The 26208-nt window shown below is 46.7% G+C and overlaps 1 protein-coding gene across 5 annotated transcripts; it reads left to right on the top strand.

Moving 5' to 3' along the window:
• The first annotated feature begins 366 nt into the window (after positions 1–366).
• Positions 367–14808, top strand: ABCD4 (ATP binding cassette subfamily D member 4). Of its 5 annotated transcripts, none has more exons than XR_010381031.1 (20): positions 367–518; positions 2637–2755; positions 2912–3039; positions 4290–4429; positions 5652–5768; positions 6273–6398; positions 7085–7135; positions 8682–8776; positions 9004–9125; positions 9204–9295; positions 9470–9559; positions 9969–10031; positions 11111–11319; positions 11470–11561; positions 11979–12015; positions 12424–12473; positions 12775–12976; positions 13293–13369; positions 14010–14125; positions 14301–14808. XR_010381031.1 is itself a non-coding variant. In XM_010976513.3 (20 exons), exons 1-20 carry the CDS (start codon positions 469–471, stop codon positions 14367–14369), a joined length of 1896 nt encoding a protein of 631 aa, XP_010974815.1. In that variant the 5' UTR covers positions 367–468; the 3' UTR covers positions 14370–14808. The 5 variants fall into 5 exon arrangements, 2 of the variants coding, with proteins under 2 accessions (XP_010974815.1, XP_010974818.1); XR_010381030.1 differs by having other exon boundaries at positions 12739–12976; XM_010976513.3 differs by having other exon boundaries at positions 12924–12976.
• The last annotated feature ends 11400 nt before the right edge of the window (positions 14809–26208 follow it).

The raw sequence follows: 26208 nt of genomic DNA, 5'->3' as shown, positions 1-26208 counted from the left end.
CTGAGCCCAAAATAAAGTGGCCATTCAATGAAGACCCAGTGGAGAGGGCCGGGTCATTCGTGCCATGGAAACGTTTGGATTTTATTCTAACTGCAGTCGGAAGCCTGATTTATGTTGTTAAAAGATCACTCTGGCTTCCTTGGGAGAACGTGTGAAACATGGATATTGAGAGTTTAAAACACTTGTCATGAAATACAGCAGTCACATTCTCAGCTACGTCTCGTCAAAGGTGAAACCTCCCAGACCCAGAAGGGGTCGCTCTAGGTGCCGGGTCGACAGACTGCACTCTTGATTTTTTACCGAAGTCGGTGGCTTCTGGGAGCGGCTGCGTCGCCCGGGGCCTTCCTCTCTATCCGTCTGTCTCTGTGGTAGCCGGCGGCCGGGGCTCCGCCCCTCTTCGGCTGGCTGCGAGCCCTTCGGACTCTACCCGGAGCGGACCCCGGGCTGCTGGGCTCCCGCGTCTGTCGGATGTCCCGGGTCATGGCGGTCCGGAGGCCCGCTCCTGGGGCTGGCGCCAGGTGAGCGGGGCGGCTGGGGAGGAGGGCCGGGCCTCGGGGCGTCCTACTCGGGGCCGTGTGGGGAAGGGATTCAGCTGCCTTCCGCCCTTGTCCGCGCCGCCTCAAGAGCCCGGCCCCGGCGAAAGACGAGCTCCCGAAGGGGCCCCACCTCCCCTTAGACTCGAGGCCGCCGGCCCCTGCTCTCTGGGTGTGAGGTCCTGTCCCTCGGATCTGGCTTTTTTCTTTGTTTTGTTTTTTAAAGAATCTCAAGTGCACGGAATCGAGAGGGACATCCTCAGTGCTTGGCCCACTGTGGGCCAGTGCAAGGCCCCTCTTGTGTTTTATTTTATCTTCCTACTTTCGTTCCTTATTCTCAATCCATTTCACTCCCCTTCTCAGTCACCCACAGAAGTTTGCGTATATGTTACCATAAAAAATATACAGTGGTTTTGAATTCGTATAAATGATAATACGCTGTCATTTAAAACAAAACAAAACAAAACCTTTTTACTCAATATTGTGTTTTTGAGATTATCCTTGCCATAGTAATCTGGTTTTCACTTCTGAGTGCTGCATGGTGCTACCTAAGTGCATTAGACCCCGTTTTACTTACACGTTCCCCTAGTGAAGGACACCTAGATTGCTTCCAGTTTTTAACCACTTGTCTCTTTTGTGGATATGTGTGATTTACTTTGGCTTGTCCACCCGAGGGTAGGATGCTCGGGCACATTTAATTCTACTAAATTGTTTCTCTGGAATGGTCACACTCGACTTCCCAACAGATTGCATAAAGTTTCCTGTTTCACCCACCTTATCCCCTTCCAACACTTGGTATTGTTTGGTTTTCTAATATTTATCAATCTAATGAGTGTAAGGTGGTATCCCATTGTGTTAATTTTCATGTGTTAAGCATTTGTGTTTCCTCTTTTCTGAACTGTCTATTTTTATCCTTTTCTGTGGATTTCCTGTCTTCCAGACTTGCAGGAATTCCTTTATGCTCTAGATTGTATTGCCTTGTTTTCCACTCTAAAAATACCTTCTCCACATCTTTTAACTTAATCTGTGGCAATGTGTTGAACAAAAATATTTAATTCTACGTTAAATGTATTTGTTTTCTCCCTTTTTAGTTTCTGGTTTAGGGTCTTATAATTGTGAAAAACCTCTATTTCCCTCAAGATATTCTACATTTTACTAACTAACTAGTGTTACTTTTCACACTTAGATTTTTAGTCCATTTGAAGTTTTTAGAGTTTATTTTTGTAAATAGTTTGAAGTAGTGACCTAAATTTTCCTCCACCATTTTCAATTAATAATAACTTCATTAATAATTAAAAATTAGAGAAGCCATGTACTGTTGTTAAGAGCACAGATTCTCGGAGCCAGGCTGCCTGCGTTCAAACCCTAAGGCTGCCACTTACCAGGTGGCTGACAGGGCAACTTCCTTAGCCTCAGTTCCTCATCTGTAAAGTAGGATATAGTCTCCATCTTTTAAGGTTGCAGTGAGTAAATCAATTAATACATGTAGAACATGTGTAGACCTACTGGGCACACAGTATGTGGTGTTGGCACATAATATGTGTTTAATATGTCCATTCTTGTGATATAACCTCCATCATATCTATTATATCTATCTATTACATCTACCTCTATAAACTATTTGAGTTTTCCTCTATTATGTGCCTGTAAACATAGGTGATTTTTTTGGTTTTGGTCTCTCTGTTTCATTCATCTTTTTGTTCATGTATTAATACCACACATTGTTATTATTCCAGCCCTGTAATAGGATATGTCTTAATAACTTGATGATTTAGGTCTTCCTTCTTCTTTACTGTTTCTCACAATTGCCCTAAGCCATTCATGGACCTTTATATTTCCATATAAAGTTACTCAGAGAACTCCTAGTTTTAAGTGGTGTGTTACACTGACATCGTCGTGCAAGCTCTATTTAAGTCTTCTTTCACAACCTACAATGGAGCTTTGGGTTTTTAGCCTATCATCTTCACTTTTTGTAAACCATTCTTTCTGCATGGCCTGGACTTCCCCCACAGAACAACGCAGATGAACTTGGTAGGTAACTGCTCTCTAAGACTCAATTGTTTTCTTAGGCTTGTCTCTGCTTCTCCTGCTTCTCTTCTTCAGGCCCAGGTTAGACCTGCAATTTCTCCAGCGGTTCCTGCAGATACAGAAAGTGTTGTTTCCCTCTTGGTCATCACAGAATTCCTTGATATTCCTGACCCTTTTGTGTGTGGCCCTACTGGGTGAGTGGTTGAACGAGGCTAATGGGGGGAGGGCAGCCCTGATGTGGGGTCCTTGTCCTTTGTGGGGTATTGAGAGGGCAAGGACTCAAGAGCACGCCCCCAGTTGTCTTTTATCACCCCTCATCACTGATTCCTGACTCCTCTCCCTCCCCCCAGAACAACTGGTGATCTACCAGGTTGGCTTGATTCCCAGTCAGTACTTTGGGGTCCTAGGAAACAAAGACTTGGATGGGTTTAAGACCCTGACATTCCTGGCTGTCATGCTCATCGTCCTCGAGTCCATGGTAAGGGCTTCTGCCTGTGTCTCTGTTCGTCTCCAGCCTAGAATGGGTGGAATGCCCAGTGGGGCTTGGCCACCAGGAAGCAGGAACCAAGCTGTGGGTGTATATTCCCTCCCTTTTCTGGGAACGTGGGGTCAGAATTCTAGGCAGGGCATTGATCTTGCTGATGGCCCACATGAGACCAATTCCCCAAGTATTTTAAGCTCTTAGGGCTAGACCACAGGGTTCTGGTTTAATTCAGCATTAGTGGAAACGATCATTGATCATTGTCCCTTCCATTCACAGAACCCTTGCTTCAGAGAGCTCAGAAAAATTGGGCTCAGCAGCCAGAGCTACTGCTGTCCCGGGTCGGGGGTGGCCGAAGCTGTGACTGACCCTGGCACATGTCACATCTCCCAGCCTTTGCACCTGTTGCTTTCTTGCATAATGGCCTCGTTTCCCCACCCCTTGTTCACTTGCTTTACATCTGCTCACTTTTCACGTTTCCTCCACTGTCATCTCCTTCAAGTCCTCTTCAACTTTCTCTTTCATATTTCCTCCACCAAACTCTCTCCCTTCAAATACTAATACTTTGAGTTTACCTCTGCTCTGACATTCCTTACACCCTTGTGATTGTTTCCTTGCTAGACTGTGAGCTCCTTGTTATTTCCTGTGTGCTTAGCATATAGATGTTCCATAAATGGAATGGTGAGAGTCAGGGCTCTGCTAGGACTCAGCCTAATGTTCTCTGTCAGGCTGCACTACCTGTTTTCTTGAGGAAGCCACATCTCATCACATTTTGACAACTTTTGATGGGTCTTTGGTCAGTAAGCACCTGTGTATATAGAACCCTATTCCAAGTTTTAGGGGACAGAAAAGTAAGACCTTAAGTGGAATAGAAGATATTGTCCCCTATTTGACACAACATTGTAAAATGATTATAACTCAATAAAAAATGTTAATAAAATAAAATAAAGAAGAAGATGTTGTCCTCTAATCTCCAGAAGCTCATCTGCTCTCAGAGTAAGAGTACAATGTATGGGGGGCAGCTAGAGGGCCTTGCTTTTGGTAAGCTTTTCAGTGTTTGGAGAAGGAATGAACACATGAGTGAATGAGGAATCCCATGGCTTGATGCTTTAGCAGGCCGAAGTGCTGAGTACACAGTCAAGTGGGCTGGGACCCGGTCAACAGGCTTTCCGCCAGCCTGAGCTTGGCTCTGAGACTCACAGGAAGACTTGCATCTCTCCCTTCCCCTTGCCTCCCCCACTGCACAGCTGAAGAGTTTTGACCAGTTCACCTGCAACCTGCTGTATGTGAGCTGGAGGAAGGGCCTCACGGAGCACCTCCACCGCCTCTACTTCCGGGGCCGCGTGTACTACACCCTCAACGTGCTGCAGGACAACATCGATAACCCGTAGGCGCCCCCTCTCGGTCCTTGCTACCCTCTGCATGGTTCTTCCAACTGGCTCAGTCCTGGAGAGTCGCCGTGGCAGACCGCATGAGATCATCTACAGTTACCTACAAATGTTGCTGCCCAGAGCCATGGGCAGGGGTGGGAGGGTGTTCTGCAGAGGACCCTGGAGGGGCTGCAGGTCTGAGGACAGGGAACTAAAAAGAAGAAGCCAAGAGTAGCTCCCTTTTGTCCATTTCATATCCTGGGCTTCCAGCAAAGGCACCGTCTGAAGGAAGTGTCTTTGGTAGAAAAAGCTAGAAAACCAGGTTTCTGGTTTTCAGCAGTAAAAAATTACTGCTCTCTAGGACTCACTCTGAGATTCCAATCCCCATTCTGTCATCTCAGCTCATTAAGCCCCAGGTTCCCTTTCTGTAAAATTAGGATAATAATAGTTCCTGTCTCAAAGGATGTAATGAGGATGAAATGGTACAATTCACGTCCGTGTGCCTGTAATGCACACATACAGTGCCTGGCACATAGCAAGGGGGCTGATGTAAGTTAGCCATTGCTATCTTGCAGGTGAGGAGACTGAGGCCCAGAGAATGCAAGTAACTTGCCCAAGGTCACATCTCTCTGGGAATTGGAGTCATTGTGGCCCTGGTGGTGTGATAGGATGTATGGAGTCTCTCTTCACTCTCACTCCCCACCCTCCCAAGCACTTTGTTGCCTGAGGTAACCTTTCCTCAGCTCAAGCTGAGTTTTGAAGCATAGATTCTTGGGAGACTCTGCTGCTTCTTAACTTCTAGGCCTCTTCTCTGGCTTAACCTGCACAGAGCTTCCACAGCCTAATAGCTGAAATGGGGGCAGGCTCAGGATTGGAAGAGAGAGACTGGAGGAGGGAGATAAATGGGATAGCTTTCCTGATCATTCAGAGACTCAGGTCTTTCTTTGGCTCTGCTCAACTGGCTCAGGACCCTTGGGTGCTGTACCTTTCAGTTGCCACTTTTTCTGAGGGGTAAACTGAAGCACTATAAGAAGCAACTCTCCAGAACCCTGTTTGAAGATGCTAAAGGTTTCACTGCCTCTAGAAAACCAGCCTTTGTCTGGGTCCCATCTTCTCATGGGGTCGTTGCTGGCAACACTGAAAGGCAAGGTCTGAAAACAAGGTAACATGGAACTGTCTTATCTTTCTCAACCCTTGAGCCCAGCTCCCTGGGTCCAGTCACTATGTCGTTGCCTCCAGGGACCAGCGCATCAGCCAGGACGTGGAACGGTTCTGCCGGCAGCTCAGCAGCATGGCCAGCAAGCTGATCATCTCCCCCTTCACCCTCATCTACTACACCTATCAGTGCTTCCAAAGGTGATGCTTCTCTTGCCAGAGTCCCTTCTCCTCCCCTGCCTGGCAGTTCTGCAAAGTCCCTCACACATTGGGTGGGAGTCAGCTCTCCTAGGTCAGGGTCTAAGAGAGGATAGTCTTAGATGAGGGGGAGGGTATAGCTCAGTGGTAGAGTACGTGCTTAGCATGCACTAGGTCCTGGGTTCAATCCCCAGTACCTCCATTAAAATAAATAAATAAATAAATAAACCTAATTACCCACCCCCCCAAAAAAAACAGAGGCTAGTCTTCCCTCCTTCCCACCTGTACCCCAAGAAGTCTACCCGGCATGCTTGAGCCCCTGCCCTCCCTTTGATCCTGTGTTGTGTCAAAGTCACAGGGATTCGAGGCCCCCTGACAGCTTAGACAAGGTACCAGAGGTCCCCCAGGGGTCTGAGATAGGACAACGGCTGCACAAAAGGAGGCTGGAGTCAGGGCTGAGGCCTGCGGGAATATGTAGCTTCCCACACTCTCCTCTCTGCCTTTCAGCACAGGCTGGCTTGGTCCTGTGAGCATCTTCGGGTATTTCATCCTGGGAACCATGATGAACAAAATGTTGATGGGTCCCATTGTGGCGAAGCTGATGCAGCAAGAGAAGCTGGAAGGGGATTTCAGGTGTGTCTCCCTTGCTTGAAGTTTCTGGGCTGGGCACAGTGGTTAAGGGACCAGGAGAAAGACTGTCTAAGTTCATATTCCAGTTATACCAGGCACTAGTCACATGCTCTTGGGCGAGGTCTTTAGCTTCTCTAAATATCAGTTTTCCCATCTCAGAAATGGGGATGGTACTGTTACCAAGGGAGAGAATTGTGAGGATTTATAAGATTATACACTGAAGATTTATGAGATTATACAGTGGAGGATTTATGAGATTATACAGTGCTTTGTGAGAAGCACTGAGAACGGTGTCTGGTTGGCCATCATGATCATTGTCCCTTGGCCTTCTCACTTGCTTCTGTCCCAGCCACCCTGATTCAGGTCAGCCAGTGGATCCAGTCCTTACTCTGCACTTCTTGGCCCCCTCCTTCAGACCTGGCCCTGGGAGGAGGAGGTGCTATGGCAGGCATGTACCTGTCCTCTTTGGAGAGGGCGAGGGGTGCCATGTCTGCAGGGTTCCCACCACCCGACCCTGGCCTGGAATCTCCTACCTTGTGACAGTCCAGGGTAGGGTTGAGCTGAGGCAGCCACAGTTTCTAGGTGGAGCCAGGCCCCTCTTTGCATGGAGGTCTTCTTGATCAGGACTCTGAAAGGAGAGGGACCAGTCCTGCCTATTGTCAGCACACATTTCCTTGTGGTCTGCCCAGGTTCAAGCACATGCAGATCCGAGTGAATGCTGAGCCTGCTGCCTTTTTCAGGTGAGTCTAGTGGGGATAGTTCCCGTTCTGCCTTGTCAGAGCTGGTTGTGGAGCTGGCGGAGAAGGAAAGATGAATTGTACAAGCCTCCTATCATCACTGAGCCTGGGGGCCAGCCGCCTCACACTTGGCTGTGACCCTCTCCGCATTATCTCTCGCTGTCCGTGTCTGCCTTGTCCTGAGGTCCATGGCTTTGCTTCTGAAACGGTCGTTCCTTTTTAGTGGCCTAGCATTGGGCCTAAATTTGTTGTGAGAGTGAAATGATTGAATCTTGCTAATGACTGTAAAGCATTGCTTCTGCCTCTGCTTTTCTGTATCTAAAATGACTTTCTGCGAGTACCTAATGTCCAATGCTGATCCTTTGTCTCTGTAGCATGGGAGGGGATGGAGCCTCTCAGATCGGGAGACCTGCTCCCTACAGACACTCCAAGTGGAGCATAGGGATCTCCTGACAGCAGTGTTGTGAAATCCCATTCCTTCCCCCCTCCGGGCCAGGGCAGGTCCCTGGGCTCTGCCTCTTGTAAGGACTCTGGACTCAGTGTTTGGACGGGCCCAGGGGTTTGTGTTTAAGGAGTGGCGGTTACTCCTTGGATGACCTGGATCTAATAGCCCTGGGACTTTGCTCTTCTGTCCCTCTCCACTGCGGTTTGCAGCTGCCACCACTTGGAGGCACCAAGAATACCAGGAATCTTTGAGAAGGATTGGTTCTGTGGGGCAGGTAGAGAAGGGTGTGCTAAGTTGTTCTTAGATTCTGCAGCCTTGGCTCATGAAACTCTGGCCTCTGGAGAAAACAGGTTGGTTCCTGGGGCCCTGAGTTTGTTCTTCTGCAGCCTTGCTGTCCTTTTTGATGCAAAATCTGAAATGTTTCCTGTCCTCCCCCCATCTTTTTTACCTGGAGAATTTCTGCCCATCTTGAAGTTCCAAGTCACCTTCTCTGGGTGCTTTCCCAGCCTCCCCTGGGGTCAAGCTTGTTTGCTTCCATAGCCCTGAAGACACTGCTTGCGTAACGCCTTCCGCATTCCAGGGAAGGAATGCAGTGCATCTGCCTGCCCCTTGAACTGGTTGCTCCTGAAGGACAGGGACTGTTTTATCCGCCTGTCTCACTGGCTGACCAGCACCGAGCCTGCCACCTAGTGACTGCTCCGTGTATATTTGTTTAATAATATCAGCTATTATTTACCGGGAGCCCCTCATGTGCCTGGCACCTTGAATTCAGGAATTCGCACTCTAACCTATTATGTAGGTATTGTAAGCTCCATTTTATAGATGAGCAAACTGAGACTCAGAGGCTTAAGTAACCTGTCAGTGCTAGTAACTGGCCAGAGCCGGGATTTGAGGCAGATCTGCTCAGTCTAGAATTCCTGTTCTTTCCACAGACAATACCATGTTGAATGGTTGAAGCAATGACTGGCTGCTAGTGCCAAAAGGGTCTGAGGGGAAGATCACTTGGGTGGGCTTGGTCTCTAAAGGAGCATGAGGAGGCACGGGGGCCCCCTAGCCGGGCTGAGGCTCTCCAGGCCCCATGGACACCCCAGCCTTTCTCATCAGAGCTGGGCACGTGGAGCACATGAGGACAGACCGCAGGCTGCAGAGACTCCTTCAGACCCAGAGGGAGCTGATATCCAAGGAGCTCTGGCTGTACAGTAGGTGGAGGGAGCCCTGGGAGGCAGGACCCACAGGGTGGGGACAGTCTACTTCCCTCCCTACACCTCCCTCTCCTCTCTGTGCTGATCAGTTTGCCTTTGCCATGAGGCAACCTCAGGTGAGTGAGGATCTAGGGAACAGCTTGACCCTGCTTGGCTTCCCATTCCCCTCAGAGCACTTGAATGGTTCCGGGGTCTCCTATCCTGGGTCTCTCTGTCTTCCCCAGTCGGCATCAACATGTTTGACTATCTGGGCGGCATCCTGAGTTACGTCGTGATCGCAATCCCCATTTTTAGTGGCGTCTATGGAGACCTGAGCCCCACGGAGCTCAGCAGCCTGGTCAGCAAGGTGAGAACCCCTCCTGGGAACCCACGTGCCAGGGTCTCGGAGTCAAGCCCTGCACTCACTGCCCTCCGTCCTGTCCAGAATGCCTTTGTGTGCCTGTACCTCACCAACTGCTTCACCCGGCTCATCGACCTCTCCACCACACTCTCCGACGTGGCTGGTTACACACACAGGTGAGGCTGCATCTGACCCCTCAGGTCCTGAGCAGAGCATGTGCTACTGGGAGAAGTAGCTGAGTGAAAAAGGAGCAGAAAAAGTCACCATACACTAGTGGGCATGAGAGAGAAAAAGGTGTAACACCTTCACCTGGGCCCCCAGACCCTCCTCAGGTTTCACTTCTTGCCCAGGATCGGGGAGCTTCAGGAGACCCTGCTGGACATGTCCCTGAAATCGAAGGATGATGATATCCTGGACGAGAGTGAGTGGAACTTGGACAGGTGAGCGCTGGGCTGGCCGTTCAGTGCAGTGGTTGAGATTTCAGGCTGTGGAAACGCCCGACCTGGGTTCACCCAGGAGCCTGGCCCTTTCCTAGCTGGGCAGCAGAGTTGTACAGAGTAAATGAAAGAAATCTCTGTCTTGTGCCAGGTACATTGTAAACGTTCACAGTCAGTGTTGTTGTTCTGGCATCTGTGTTAATTTACGCCAACCCCCAGCTGATGGAAGCAAAGCACACACACTGCCTGGGCCTGAGATAAAACAAGAATCAGAATAGTATCCCTCCTCTGCCTTTGCTCCCTCCTCCTCCCCCTGAGCCCTGCCGCCTGCCCCTTTCCCTGGGGCGTGTCTGCTCTTTGTCCCCCATGCCTCACTCAGACCCAGAGGTATCTTTATTTGTATATTTTGCAGGCTCTGTGATGTTTCTGACCTTTCTGTGCATCAAGGAATTGTTTCCTGTCCTCCTTGTTTTGGGTAAATTAACTGTTCTGTGTCCGAGTTTCTTCATCCCTATAAAGGAGGCATTAATGAAACCTTCCTCTAAAGGTTGTTATGAAGGTCAGAAATCATTTGTGGAAAGTGTTTGGATGGTGGCCACAGAGTAAGCTTTCAAAAATGCAAACAGGCTGAATTTCAGGGCCTACACTCAACTCTCTTCTTAGGAGCTAATGCCTTAACTGTTGCCCCTATTCACAATTAAAGCTTCATGTACTGTGAGCCCGGAAGTGGGGGTGGGGTGGGGTTATGAGGACTGTAGGAATCCAGAGTTGCTGTTCTGTGGGGCAGATGGGCATCTATGGAAAGCCAGACACTCCAAGAAGTATTAAGTATTTCCACTCCCATTTTTACCAGGAATCACACTGATGCCATGAAAACCCACCAGCGTTAGAATTCAACAGACGCAGCTCTGTACCCTTGAGCAAGTTACTTAGCCTCCTCACTCAGTTTCCTCACCCGCCAAGTGAGGATACTAGCTGTGGTTCATGGCTGTTAAGGCTGATTAAGATCAGTCATGGGCAGGACTTTGCCCAGCCTGCCACAGAACAGGTGTCCAACTCCATCTCCATTGGCTAAGGCTGCCATAACAAAGCACCACAGACTGGGTAGCTTAAAGAACAGAGGTTTATTTTCCCACAGTTCTGGAGGCTGGAAGTCCAGGATCAAGGTGTCAGCAGGGTTGGTTTCTCCTGAGGCCCTACTCCTTGGCTTGTAGATGGCTGTCTTCTCACGGTGTCCTTACGTGGCCTTTTCTCTGTGCTTGTGCACCCCTGGTGTCTCTCCCTCTTCTTAAAAGGACACCAGTCATACTGGATTTGGGCCCTACCCCCAAGGGCCTCATTTTGATGTAATTGCCTCTAAAGACTCTCCAAATGCAGTTCCATTCTAAGGTACTAGGGGTTGGAACTTTAACATATGATTTTGAGGCCATAGTTCAGCCCATAGCAACCCCCCAGTCCAGAGGTGGTGCCCCCCAAGGAGAAGGACACCCCCCACACCACCGCCAGCAATACTGACCCTACCATCTTCTCCACTTCTCCCTTCTCTGACCCCAGAGGCCCAGGATGGCCAGAAGCAGAGCCAACAGACACTGCTTTTCTCCTTGAGCGGGTCTGCATCTCCGCCCCCTCGTCTAACAAACCCTTAATCAAGGATCTGAGCCTGAAAATCTCCGAGGGGCAGAGCCTGCTTATCACCGGCAACACAGGCACGGGCAAGACCTCTTTGCTCCGGGTTCTGGGCGGCCTCTGGGCAAGCACACGAGGTGAGAACCAGCCTTCCCTGCCTGTGAGCCAGCCTTGGCCTATGAGGGTATGTGTGTAAGAATCAAGCCTTTTTTGGTGGGGAAAGGGAGTTAAGGGGCAGTTACCTTTTCTTGGAGATCTCAAAATAGAGTTTTCTCTGAGTTCGGCAGGCTCAGTGCAGATACTGACAGACTTTGGACCACATGGGGTGCTGTTCCTGCCACAAAAGCCCTTCTTCACTGACGGGACCCTTCGAGAACAGGTCAGCCCAGGGCCCACTCCTCCCACCCCACTGGGACTCCTGGTGGTATGCTAGGTCTCGGCCTAGAGAGTCTTGGGACAGCAGGCAGGGTATAAATTGGCGCATGCCCAGGAACTCCCTGGCTCTAAGGATGTTTTCTTCGTATCTATGGATCAGGCCATGTACTCAGAGCAACTCCTGGGGGCAGGTTAACCTTTGGGGGCCATAAGCCAAATATCACACACGTTTGCTGAGCACCAGCTTGGGTCCTGGGGGCTCTGCCCTGCTGTTTGCCAGCCCAGCCTCTCCCACCAGACCCTCAGCCAGGGTGCTGCTTACTCTCCTCAGACAGTTCCTGGGACTGTTTCTGAGGGAGGGTGTGCAGCCCCACCTCTCCTTGGCCCTTGTCCTAGGTCCGTGTGATTTTTGTTTTATCAGGTGATATATCCCTTGAAGGAGATCTACCCGGACTCAGGTGAGCTGGGCCTCCTCGGAGCATATCCTCCTGTCCCATTGTCCCTTCTCTGCTTGACTGTGGCCTCACCTGTGCCTTTTGGGAGGGGCCCCAGCCAGGCTGCTGGTTTCAGGTTGGATCTCCTTCTCCTCCTTTGTTTTCTATTTTGGGGTCTGTACGCTGACCTCATCTTGTTCTGTCTTCCCCTCCTAGAAGAGAGAGACCCCCACCCCCCCGCCATTGGAGGAAAGGAAGGGATTACTTCCTTCACCTGACCTTTGTCTTGTTTATTAATGCCGTAACCTGTCACTTCAGAGCCTTGGCCCACATTCTGGGGCCCCCACCCCTGCCCTTCTGCTATGATATGCCCCATTTATTGTGGCTACCCAGAGGAGCTGACTTCTTGAAGAAGGTTTCTGTGTTTTGTAGGTTCTACAGATGATGAAAGGATCATGAGGTTCTTGGAGTTGGCAGGCCTGGTAAGTGAGGGCAGGGACCCTAAGGTCCAAGCTCACCTGGTAGCACAGACCGCAGGTGCTGGGCCACAGAGCCAGCTCTACTGTCCCTGGCCCAGGCCTGGAAGTATGAACCTGGGATGGGGGAGTGGGCGTGTAAAGTAGCAGTGGAAGCTATCGGCCAGGTACAGGTAACAAGCAGTGTCCACTATCTAGCAAATTTTAAAACAATAATAAAACTATGTTAGCCTGCTTTTTATTGTCACCACATTCCAGCAAATCTTAACAGTGTAATCAATGGACTGCTCCTCTCTGCTTGGGGCAGATTGCGCCCCCAGCCCCCACTGTGTACACCACCGGGGGTAGATCTGTCTTGGGTGTGCGTGGTGGGACTGAGGAGGTGCCTCAGGATGGCAGAAAACGGATGGAGGATGGACCCTTTCACGGACATCGTTCCCTCTGGATGTGTTACAGTCCAGCTTGGTGGCCAGGACAGAGGGTCTGGACCAGCAGGTTGATTGGAACTGGTAAGAAGGAGGTCGGGGTGCTCTAGAGCCAGCTTCCCCAAAGACGGTGGGTTCCAGGGGCCCAGTCAAGGGACAGAATGGCTCCTGACACCAAATTCCAGGGTTTGCTTGTCCATCAGGGGCATGGTTCTTGTCCTTGGGTGCAGAGTTTTGGCCTTGCCTTGTGTGGGCAGCGGGGCTGTGGTGGAAAGGGGAGTGACGTCCATCCTGGGGCAGCCTGTCTGCAATGAGACCCTCTTCCTGCCCAGACCTATTGTGTGCAAAAGCCAAGCTATATCCTCCTTCCTCCAGAAGGCCTCTCGCTCCCTTTCCTCAGGTATGATGTTCTGTCCCCTGGAGAGATGCAAAGGCTCTCCTTTGCCCGGCTCTTCTACCTGCAGCCAAAGTATGCAGGTATGGTTCACCCTGTAGGTGCATGTTCCAGCCAGGTACTGTGCGTGCTCACTGGTGTAGCAGCGTGTGTATACCTGGAGAGGCATTTGTACGGGGAGGAGAGCATACCTGTGCATGGCTGGGCATCTCTGTCCATGCAGGAGTGGACGGCAGGGCTCTGCCCACGAGGCAGCGGTGCTTGGCATCTTCAGATAAATGTTAAACTGCTGATTCTTAAGCCAGTGCAGCAGCTGGAGCCAGCCTTGAGAGGGCTTCTGATTTTATGTTCCTCAGGCTCTGCCATCCGTGAGTGGCCATTCCTCCCAACTATGCCTGGCAGAGGGTGGCAGGTGTGGACTTTTCCAAGAACTGACATCCTTGGGGGAACTAGGATTCCCTGGCTTGAGTGATCCTAGGCAGTGGTTGGTGCTTATCTCTAGAAAGCTGAGGGATTTTGTCCTGCCACTGGCTGAAGGCTTCCCAGACAAAGCCTTATCCTCCGTGCCTTTGGCCCATGCTTTCCCTAAGGCAGGGCTCCTGTAAGCCAGAGCAGCTTTCAGCACCCCCCCAGGTCCCAACTGGAGGTGGCTGTGGGTTGGGGAGAAGCAGAGGTGGGTCTGGAACAGGACTCCCATCTCTTCCCACTGGGTTCTGCCCTCAGTGCTTGATGAAGCCACCAGTGCCCTGACTGAGGAGGTGGAGAGCGAGCTCTACCGCGTCGGCCAGCAGCTGGGCATGACATTTGTCAGCGTGGGGCATCGGCGCAGCCTTGAGAAGGTACCCGTGCCCATGGGATGGCTTCAGGAGGAGGAAGAACCCAAAGGCTAGGCCTGGCCAAGGCCAGAAGCCCCTCAAAACAGGGAATGGGGGTGGGAGAGAGGGCAGGGATCTTTGACCTCCTATTGTCACAGCCCGGGCAGCCTGATTTCTGTGTGGTGATGGTCTCTTGTAGTTTCACTCCTTGGTTCTGAAACTCTGTGGAGAAGGAAGGTGGGAGCTGACCAGAATCAAAATGGAATGAAGCCAAGGATGTGGCTGGCCACCAGAAGGAGAGCCAAGCTCTTGGAGGTTGAGTCCCCAGGAGAGACCAGGAGGGCTGATGGGGTGAGGAATGAGGCCCAGGTTTGCATCATGGGTCCTGTGTGGGGAGCTCTGGCAGCAGTGGGCTCAGCCCACATGCAACCTTCATGGGACACAGTCCTGCCAAGGCTCCTCCTGCTGCTTCAGCCAGAGCTTTGCACACTTGAAATGCTGATTACACTAAAGAAAAACCTGAAAGTATGGGAGCTACAAGAAATGAAGGGTCAAAATGGAGAGAGTATTGGACTTGGAGTCAAGAGATCCAGAAATCTTTTAGATCAGTTCAGTTTTGCAACCATAGGTTTTTAACTTTAATCGATTGTTTAAATTTTATAACTTTTTGAAAAAGAAAAGATAAACTTTTTTTAAAAAACTTGAAACCTTCCCTCTTTCTCTTTCTTCTCCATCACAAGGTGATCTTTTTAATTGGCTCTCTGACTTATACTTGAGAGCCTGAGGGGAGGGAGCAGCACTCTCCACTGTGCTGGAACCTTCTGCCCAGGGTTCTTCACTTCACTTGCGTTTCCCCACTTCACAATTGCCAGTTGTCCCTGAGCCATTGACCTTGAGGGCCCTTCTGTTTTTCTTTATTAGCCCAGATGAAAATAATTCCCTTTCTCATCAGTCAGCTAAATAAAATAAGTTGATTTTTTTTTAATAATCTATATTAGGGAAAAACAAGTTCAGCAGACAAAACTCCAGAATCACAAAAGCATTAGATGGAAAGTTATAGAGCCTGTAGCCCTTAATCCAGAACAATGTTCCCTAAAGTTCAATTGTCAGGCATCACCTTCATGATTTTTGCCAGATCCCCGTACTTGTACTGTTAGTTACTTAGTATTTTTAAGTTAATTCATTTCTTTACTTTAAATGCATTTTTAAAGGAAAGTTTACACTTAATATAAGTAGAAAGTAACTGCACAAAAGAATATTAACAGCATTATGAAATGGCAGCGCGATCGATACCTTGCCTGCAAAGACTGAGCCTGAGGCTTGCTCTCCTGTTAAGGGATGTTACAGAGGAGTTAGACATGCTAGCACCCAACCAAGAATCTTCCCCGTAGTAGATTTGGAGAGCTGGAATGGGAACCAGAAAGGAAATGATTTTCTCTATAAGACAAGGTTATTTAATGCCTATTGGTACCACTGAAAATGATCACAGATGTGGGGGGGTGGGAGTCTCTGGGTGACTGAAGTCTTCCGCCCTCCCTCCATGGCTTGGCTGGCATGGAGGCCTCGAGCCTGTTCTTAGCTCTGCTGAGTAGGGGTGCTAAAGCGGCATGTCCAGGCGCCGAGCTGAGAGAACTCTAGTGGGCACCCAACTAGGTTGAATGGCATGTGCAGTCCCCGGAGAAGCCTCCCTAGGGACCTACAGGATGTCAGCATTTGGAAGGCCCGTGGCAGCCCTTCTCATGGGGCTTAAACAGACTGTCAGGGTTGTCATCTGCTTCAGAAACCTTCCCATACTTGAATCTACCCAACCATATCCTGCCAAGAGGTCTTCTGGCCTCTGTTCAGACACCTCTAGCCATCAGGACCGCCCATCCTCAGACCTCTCTAACTGAAGAAAGCTCTTCCTTAGGCTAAGGGGACATCTGTCTTCCTGAGGATCCCCCTGACTCCCACTCCTTGGGGGTATTTTAAATTGTGGGGTTCGGGTGTGGAAGGACTCCCTCTCTGGTTTAATTTCTGTCCTTTTGTCAATATAGCTGAAGCTCCCTGAGCCTTTTTGGTGACTGCATTGCCTCACTGATTTGCTTCATCCTTACAAGCTCCTTCATCTCCGAAACCTTTTTCACAATTGCATCTGCTGACAATTAATTTAGAGACCAAGTTAGTTCCTAACTCAGGGTCTTTGCATTTGCTATTTCCTCTGCCTTGAACTTGTTCCCAGTGCTGTTTCTCTTCTTAGTACTCAAATACTCAGCATTCTTCCTTGCAGAAACTCTGCCAAAAGAAAGCTGTTCTTAGAGGGAAGGTATACCCTTATCCTTCACTCATCTCAGAGATGAAGGCTACTGAGAGTTTCAAGTGAATGGATACAAACCTGCGTGAGGAAAAGTCAGGTTGTGTGTCCTTAGTATATGATAAGGACAACAATGTTTATTTTAAATATTTTTAAATCAGCCAGGCAAATAAGTTCCTAAACTTAAGTCTCATTCTGCCACCCAGGGATCTATACAGACCCACATAGATGATACATAGAAATGCTTTCTTTATGTCCACCTCATCACTCTTCTGAGGAGTCCTGGGGCTGTGGAACAGGGCAGAAAAGCAATTTTTTGTCATCTCCATCAAGTGTCAGCTTACCATATCTACTTGTAGCACCCCAGTCATTTAGGGGTGGGAGGCAACAAACTAGTCTCTGTTCTGCCCCAGTCTGCAGGGAGCTGTGCTGTGTTCTACATCCAGGACAGAACTGGACCAGTCTCCCAGGGAGCCAGGGAAGAGCAATGCCAGCTGCCCTCCGTAAAGACTGGCTTCCCAGAAACATTGTCTCATTGCCAAGAACTCCTGACATCTTATCTAGGTGTTAGGATGATGGGTGGCCCTGGGCTAAATCCTGGGTCAGGGAGGAACCCCTGGAGACAGGGAGTTGTCAGGAGAACCGGTGTCTGGAGAACAAGACAGCTGAAAGGGAGCCCAGGACTGGGAGGCGGCAGTGACCATCCTCCCAGGAGGTAGGGTGAAGTGTGGACAGGCATCAAACAGGGGACATGTGCTGGGGGGCACTGGTCTCAAGCCTTGGCAGGGTCAGGCCAGACAGCGGGCCAGCAGATTTGCCTGTCTGTAGGTAGTTAAGAGTTCTGAGGGTCAGATACCTCTGGGGGAGGTTTCCTTGGGAAAGTCCAAAGACAGGGCAGAGACCTTTACCTAGCATGAAATCATCCCTGCCCCCAGGCCCAGAACTGCCAGACCACATGGGTGAAGAGGGGAACAAGAGCAAGTCCCAGAGTCAAACTGAGGAAGAGATTTGTGGCTTGTGCAGAGCTTACATGCTTAAGGGAAGCCAATCTCCTGCCACATTTTTCAAAGAATCCTGTGAAGAAGATGCTTCCTTTCCTTTCTTTTTTACCCAAGGTTGAGTCTGAGCCTCAGGACCTGAAATGACTTACTTAGGAATCTCAAGTTCAAAGCAGAACTCCTGAGCCCCTGGTCCACCCCCACCTGCTGCATTCACCTTGCCCATCTCAGGGAATGGCATTTCCACTGTCCACCCTGAGTTCAGGCCAGAGACCTGAGACCCTCAGGACCTCCATTCCCCATTCAATCTACCACTACATCCCACGGGTTCTGCTTCCAAAATACATCTGAAGTCCACCCCTACCCTCCTTTGAGGCCACCACCAAGCCCACCTGGACAACTGTGGCAGCCTCGTCCCTGGTCTCTGTGCTTCTCCCATCCCCTACATCCTTCGCAAAGCAGCCTGAAGGACCTTAAAAATGCAGGTTAGCTGTTCACTGCACTAAAGTCCAAAATACTGGGCCTGCCAGGCTGCATCCACATCCCTCTCCTCAAGCCCACTGATCTTCTCCGCCTTCAGGGATGGACCAGGTTGGTCTTGCTGAGAGCCTTGTTCCTCATGTATTCTTGGAAGCACACAAACTACCAAAACTGTCTAAAAGAGAAACAGAAAATCTGAGTAGATCTATAACACGTGTTTGAATCAGTAATCAAAAACCTCCCAACCAATGATCTCAGTATTATTGGCTTCACTAGTGAGTTCTACCAAACATTTAAAAAATATTTCACATCAATCCTTCTCAAAATATTCCAGAAAATAGAAGCAGAGGAGCACTTCCTAACTCATTCTATTAGGTTAGCATCACACTGCTCCCAAAGCCATATAAAGACATTACAAGAAAACTGCAGGCAGATAGCCTTTACGAATACAGATGTAAAGATTCTCAGCAGAATACTAATGAACAGAATCTAGCAGTATATTGAAAAGATAATACATCATAATCAAGTGAGATTTGGCCCAGGAATGCAAGGGTAGCTCAACATAAGAAAATCCTTCAATGTAATACACTTTTGTAGAATGAAGGGGAAAAACCACATGATCATCTCAATGCAGAAAAAGCATTTGACAAAATCCAACCTCCTTTCATGATAAAAGCACTCAATAAACTAAGACTAGAAGGAAAGGACATCTCCTCAATGCGATAAAAGACATATTAAAACCCTACAGCTAACATACTCAGTGGTGAAAGACAAAGCTTTCCTGCTAATCAGAAACAAGATGAGGATGCCCACTTCTACCATTTTTATTCAACATTGTACCGGAAGTTCTGGCCAGAGCAGTTAGTCTAGAAAAAGAAAGAAAAGGCATCAAAATTGGAAAAGAAGAAGTAAAACTATTAGCAGGTGACGTGATCATATCTAGAAAATCCTAAAGAAAAAAGGAACAAAATATAACAAAGTCAACAAAGTTGCAGGATACATATGCAAAAATGAGTTGTATTTCTATACAATGGCAATGGGCAAAGTGAAAAGGAATCAAGAAAATAATTCTATTTACAATAACATCAGAAAAAATAAAATGCATCAAGGAAATGCAGGACTTGTACTCTGAAAATACAAAACATTACTGAAGGAAATTAAAGAAGACCTAAATAAATGGAAAGATCCCATATTTATGGATTGGAAAACTTAATGTTGACAAAATGGCAATATTTCCTAAAGCGATCTACAGATTAAATGCAATTCCAATGGTGTGTGTGTGTGTGTGTGTGCGCGCGCGCGCACGCAAGAATGGAGAAGCTAATCGTAAAATTCGTATGGAATTGCAAAGGATCACAAATAGGCAAAATCTTGAAAAAGAAGAACAAAGGTGAAGGACTCTCACTTCCAGATTTCAAATTTTACTTCAAAGTTTCAATAATCAAAACAGTTTAGTACTAACATAAAGATCTATGGAATAGAATTGAGAGTCAAAAAATAAACCCATACGTCTATGGTCAAATAATTTTTGTCAGTGGTGCCAGGACCATTCAATTGGGATAAATAGTCTCTTCAGCAAATGGACCCTTACCTCACACACCAGATACAAAAATTAACTCAAAAGTGAGTGGAAGAAGTAAATTTAAGAGCGAAACTAAACAACTCTTAGAAGAAAACATAAGACAGATCTTAAATTTGGCAATGGTTTCTTAAATATGATGCCAAAAGCACAAGCAACAAAAGAAAAATAGATATGTTGGACTTCATCAAAATTAGACCTTTTTTGCATTAAAGGACACTGTCAAGGGAGTTAGAGCAAAATAGTGAAGTAGGCAGCTCCAAACACCCACCCCACCCAAGAAACATTGAAAGACAAACAGAAACTGTCAGAACCAACTTCATCCAAACTGGAAAACAGTCATAGATTTACAGCAACCAAGCAAACACTGCATCAAGACAACAAAATGGTGGGAAAGCTGTGTGGTATTTTTCTTGCCCTTACCTCATCTCCTCCCTAGCTTGGTGGCAGTCTTTACAAAGGCAGCGCATGTTCCTAGAGTGGTTCCAGAGAAATCAGAACCGACCTTATGCATAAATTATTGTTTGTTCTAATCTGTCAGAGGCTAGAAAGACTGACACGGGTGCTCTTTGTTTTGCCTGACTCAGAACTCACTCAGGGCAGGAAAGTAGCAAGCATTTCTTACAAACTTTGTAAAGTGAACAAAAATCTATAGCCACCTGAAGCAAAGATTATGGTTAAGACTTGCAACAGACCACCTAAAGCCTGGTAAGAAATGCTGGGGAGTTTCCCTGGGAAATTGGGGTATTCTAAAGTGACCCTGTGTACTAGGGAATTTAGAAAGTTACATACATGGCCAGGACAGGGTGTATGTTTAGAAAAGACCTGAGAAAACCCTAAGCTTTCACCTCTGTCAGGTCTCTAAGCTCGGTCCAAGCAGGAAGTAAAGGCTAAGGCAGAGTTAGAAACTGGCTGGCTAAGTGTTAGCAGAGTGCCTGGCATAGAGCCAGTTGAAAGACTGGATAAGATGAGGTGTTTGTTTTTAGTTCCTAGTATTCAAGGAAATCTCTCTGAAAATACTAATTGAACAGAGACTTCAAACAAGCACACATAGCAAGGATGACAGTCTTTACAAAAATAGTTTGGGAAAGGTATCAAACAGATGACTGCAGTCTTCAATAATCAAAAATAGCAAACTCTGGGGAAGGGGGAGAAACTGATTTCCAGAGTTGTCGTATTTTAATAGTCAAATGTTCAGTTTTCAATTAAAAAAAAGACAAAGTACTAGGATTATGGTCCATTCAAAGGGGAAAAAATCGACAGAAACCATCCTGAGAAAGCCCATACGTTGGACTTACTAGACAAAGGCTTTAAACCCACTGTCTTAAATATGCTCAGATACCTAAAGGAAAGGAGCTGATTCTAGACCTGGCTCTGATGCTAGAGCTGGCAGCTAGCTCTGGACCTGGCACTAGCTCTAGATCTGTAACTGGCACTGGTGCCGGAGCTGGAGCTACAGCTGGTTGTAGCCCAGGGTTAGCGCTGGTCCAGGAACTGACTGTACCTCTGAAGCTAGCAGTAGCCCTGCAGCTGGCTCTAGCTCTAGCTCTGGTGTTAGAGCTGGGGCTGGAGTTGGCACTAGCTCTGGACTTGCCCATAGTGCTCTCATTGTCTCTGGCTGTGGAGCTTGTGGTAGAGCTAGGGCTTGTACTCGCCCTAGCTCTGGAGCTGGCTCTAGTCCTAGAGCCGGTTCTAACTCTGGCTCTGGTGCTAGAGATGCACCAGCTCTGAAGCTGGCACTCAATATGTCTTTCACTTGAGGGAAGGTGCTAGAGCTAATGCAGGATCTAGCTCTCGCTCTGGAGCTGGCACTAGCTCTACCTCTAGAGCTGGTGCTGGAGTAGGTACCAGAGTTGGTTCTAGCTCTGGAACTGGGACTGATGCTAGGGCTGGTACTGGAGCTGGTGCAGGTTTTGAAGCTGGCATTGGAGCTGACTCTAGCTCTGGAGGTGGCACTGGAGCTGGAGCCAGCTCTAACTCTAGAGCTGGCACCAAATTTGAATGTAGCTCTGGAGCTGGTACTGGAGCTGGCTCTGGAGAAATTGGGCACCGCACTCCAGGTCCAAGCTGAATGTATTGAGATGATGCACAGAGGCCACCAGCTGCTTCAGGCAGGAAGAGTCTGGAGGCTGAAACGAGTCCTCTGAGTACATTCCAGCCAGGTGCCCAAGATGGAGGAGACAGCACTGGGGTAGGAGGCAGGCAGCAGAGTCAGAGCCCTGGCCTTTCCTCCCACACTGCTCCTGTGGCACCTCTGCAGGGAGTTGAGCTCCTATACCTGGCCCTGCCCTTCCAAAGACCTGCCCCATCCCATCCCGAACCCTGCTCCAGCTACTCTGGCAGTAGCAGGCTTGGTCATCAAGCAGAGGGCTGGCAAAGAGCCTCAGTTATAGCGTGCTCTTAATAACTGTCTGACCAATTCTCCCCTTCTTCAGGAAAGCCTGACATAATTGTCTTCCCTGGCCCCCCTGCCCACTAGCATGTAAATTCCATGAGGGCAGGGAGGGGTTGTGTCTGCTCTGTTCATTACACAGAGCTGGCACATAGTAGGTGCTCCATAAATATCTGATGGATGAGGGAGTCTGTCCTCCCACCTCAGTCTTCCCAGGGCACTCGTGGCACCTCAATCTGTAGCTTGTGCACTGAGGTGCTGCCTTACTCTCTGCATAACCCATGTGGTCACGTCTTCCCAATGACACTGCATACCTGAAGGGCAAGGGTGCAGCCTGCCCTAGGCCCACGTGTAGCTGGGCATGCATGAGTGAAGTTCGAGGCAGATTCTACTTGTAAGCAGGTGGCCCACCCCACCTCCTGTTCTGGGACCGACTCCCCTGCCCACTGTGAAGGGGGTAGGGGGACAAGCAGAGCTGGGAAGGGACTATGGTGAGTCAGATATTTCCTCATGATTAGATTCAGGTTATACAACCTAATCATGAGGAAATAACGGACAAACAAAAGAAGGTTTAGGAATCCTTATTTGTGGTCTTGGCTTCCTCTCAGTGGGTCTTACATATGCTTTAAAAAAACATCAGGTTAATTAATGTTAATTAGGTTGATTAACAGGAAGAAAAAAAGCTGAGGGGAAAGTCAAGATGGAAATTTTCCCAGCAAGATGGAAATTTTAAAGGGACCCATCCCAACAGGATAGATATCTTTAGATGGTTCTTAAGAAATGGATTTAAAAAACAGACGTTAATGGCTTACCCCTGCCTGGTATTGTAAAACAGGGTGTGTAAATCCACTCTTCAGGCAATATTAAATATACTGTAAGAAACCAATAAGGTTACTTGAGCCCACACAATATGAAATAAAAACTGGGAGCTAATATTCAGGTGCTAATAAAAACAATAATAGAGATTTTTTTTGCTCTGAGTTTAAGTTGTACCCTCAGAAAGAAGGGCTTTGTTAAATGCCTTGTGCAGACTTTTGAAAGCATTATAAATTGACCCCTAACATTCTAGAGCATAGAACTCTTGATTTTCAGTTTAGTTGGAAATCTCACGGATATTTGAAAAAAAAAAAAGTGAATTAAAAGAAAATGTAGTTGGGCAAATCCATCTTTTAATATCATTTAAGGACATACCAGTTCTTCGGGGAATTAAAAGCAACTGTTTTTGTCTTGCAAATCTCTACAAATTAGAATTTAGGAGATTACAAATTAGAAATACAGCCCACGATGACCTGAGACTGAGCCTAGTTAGTTCTATCCCGGAGAACCTTAAACCAAAGGAGGGGAATTAAAGGCCTTTTTAAACTCAAACCACCAGAAGGGCTCCCTCACCCAAAATCTAATTCATAGTCTCCTTAAGGATTTATCAAGGACAAATACAAATCTTAAGTCTTTTCCACAAATAGTAAAGCTTTAGTCATCTGAGCAAATCCATTTAACTTATTCCAACTGTTATCCATAAACTGGTAAGTTTATATTGTAATAAACTGATTCATAACCAAGTTTTAAAGTAGAGCAAAAGAGCTCTATCTAACTGACTTAAAAGCAAGTGCTTTCAAATTAAATATTTCTAAATATAAAGGAGACTGCCAGAATTAATTTTAGGTTCACATCGTTACTGGAAGTTCTTGTCTCATGCAAGAGAAAATTCAAGAGTGAGGCATAGTATAGTGAAGGTAAGTTTATTTAGAGAGGGACACACTCCATAGACAGTCTGTCTGGAGAGACAGACACTCCACAGACTCAGAAGGCAAGAGGGAGCGCAACCATGAGGTGAGGTTTTGTTAGTTTTTATGGGCTGAGTAATTTAATATGCTAACAAGTAAGAGGATTATTCCAACTTTGATGGCGGGGCGGGGGGTGGGCGCGCGCGGGGATTTCCAGGAATTGGGCCCCCCGCCCACCTTTTGGCCTTTTACAGTCAGCCTAGGAACTGTCATAGTGCCTGTGGGTGTACCATGGGGCTGAAAGTCTACTGGAAGTCAAAGTTTCTGCCATCTTGGTTCTAACAAGTTTGTCCTTGTCCTCAATTGCTGTATCAGTCCTTCAAGGCTGTGCCCTGCCCCCTTTCCCTCCTGTCTCAACACAATCTGGGAAATATTCAGTATTAAATTAATAACTGATATTAAAGTTAGGTTAGGCTTATTTATTTAATTGGTGTGGATATGTCTGGAGTCATCAACATTGAGTATGGTACCCTTATTGTACCTAGGTTTATTGAAAGTCGATAAATTCCTGTTATTTCTGTTGCAGAGTTTGTCAGCAAGAAAAATTAACTTGGTGCGATGATATTTTCATAAGTTATAAAATAAAGGTAAATGAAATAAGAATTTTCAGGTGAATTCTTTAGGAATAATTATGTTTTGAGTATGTCTATCTAAAATAGTTTCTCCAGATTTTTGGTAACTTGAAACCTGTGAGTTTTGCTAAGTTAAGTTAAATTATGGAATTCATTGAATATCCACATCATTTCAAATAGGATAAAGTACTGGAATGTTGACTGCTAAACAAGTCTAACTTTACCTACTTTTGTCTTCTTATGAGAGGAAAACTAAAGATGTTTGGGTTTATTAGACACATGTCTTGTACCACATTGAGGAAAGAAATTATGCTATGAGAAGATGTGTTTCTAGAGGTTACAGAATGTTCCTAAATTTGCCAATCAGGAAATGCTGGTATGACAAACAGTTCCCAATTACTTCCTTCTCAGTTTTCCCTAGAGATTAATGTTTTTAAGGGTTAAAATTGTGATATATGTAATTAAAGCTACTGGGATAATAAGGGGACACATTTCAGTATACAAGGAAAGTAGGATATGTGTTTTCAGCAAAAGAAGGTATGAGGAATGGAAATGCATTTTGTTAAGGGGAAAGAAAGTGATTTTGTCTCAAAGCTGGTTATTTCTAAATAGGAAAGAAAAATAAGGGATAAAAATAATACAGATATGGAAAGCTGTGGACAGTATGTAAAAAGAGACCCCTGAGAAAAGAGTTTTGTGCATCATCAGGCTGGGATTGGATTCAATTTTATTAGGTAAATGAATTTTGTTATTGAGGGTGGGCTGGTAGAGGAATGGAGTTGGGTTTTCTCAGTGCTAAGAGAACAAAGTTTTCTTGGAATGTTGAGCCACTTTTGATAACAGATTGTGAATTTCTTTGTCTTCTTAATTATCTGTATCTGCCTTAAAAATCTTTTACTGTCATTTTGGTTGAATGAGTGAGTATTGTTTCACAGTGGCCGAGGATCCTAATTGACCAAGTATTTTAAAACCTTTTGAGTGGGGGAGGGTATAGCTCACTGGCAGAGTTCCCACTTAGCATGCATGAAGTCCTGGATTCAATCCCCAGGACCTCTATTAAAATAAGTAAATAAGCCTAATTACGCCCCCCCATAAATAACAAATATTTTAAAATTTTAAAAATAAATTTTTAAAATGTGAAAACTTTTGATATCTTTGATAAGCTTCCCCAAGTCAAATGCTAAATGAAATTTGTTTGATTTCTTGCTAACTTGGGATGCTTCAAAGGGCCCCTGAAACATTCTGAAGAGAAACATTAAGTTTATTAGGCTTATTTGTTATGTTAAATTACATGGGAAACATTGTCAAATAAGTGACTGTAACCTTCTTAGGTTATATGGTATGGGTAAATGTCATTAATATAGACATTTCCAAAATTTATATAGGATTCCTAAAAATCTAGTATGTCCTGCTTTAATGTTATCAGTCATAATTCTAGTTATCTTAAAATGTTGTGTATCACAGAAATATCCAAGTTTCTTGTCAATTGCACTATAATCAGATCTTTAACCATGACATGTTAAGTCTTTTGTCATTTATAGACAGTCGTTTTACTCTGATGCTTTTTAAAACAAAGATCTTAAAGATTCATAAAAAGGACTTTTTAACAAACGTAAGCGTCTAATGCCTTTTAGATCATACCACTGATCTGAGCTGAGTAAGAGATTACAAAACTCTAATGGAAAGCCTTATGACTTCATCCAAATTAACAGGGATCAGTTACATGGGACTGAATTATAAATATGATTTATAATTTTATGACTTTTTTCTAAAATATACTAGCTTTTAATTTTGCTTTTCAGAAAACCTTTCCTCTTACACAAGCTATGACCTACAAGTCGATAACATATGCCTTTGTGAACAAAGATGAAACATTCGTCTTTTATTTCTACCTGATCCAGCCAGAATTTGGCTTCTCCAGCTGGCTGCCGCATGGACTTGATGGCCTATTGAGGCCAGATTACAATTAGTCACGCTAATTATTGTTTAAATGTGTTATCTCGTTGTTT

The sequence above is a fragment of the Camelus dromedarius genome, chromosome 5 (genome assembly GCF_036321535.1).
Source record: "Camelus dromedarius isolate mCamDro1 chromosome 5, mCamDro1.pat, whole genome shotgun sequence".
NCBI classification, from domain to species: Eukaryota; Metazoa; Chordata; class Mammalia; order Artiodactyla; family Camelidae; genus Camelus; species Camelus dromedarius.
The sequence above is the reverse complement of the archived record's forward strand: the minus strand, read 5'-3'. Positions and strand labels throughout refer to the sequence as shown.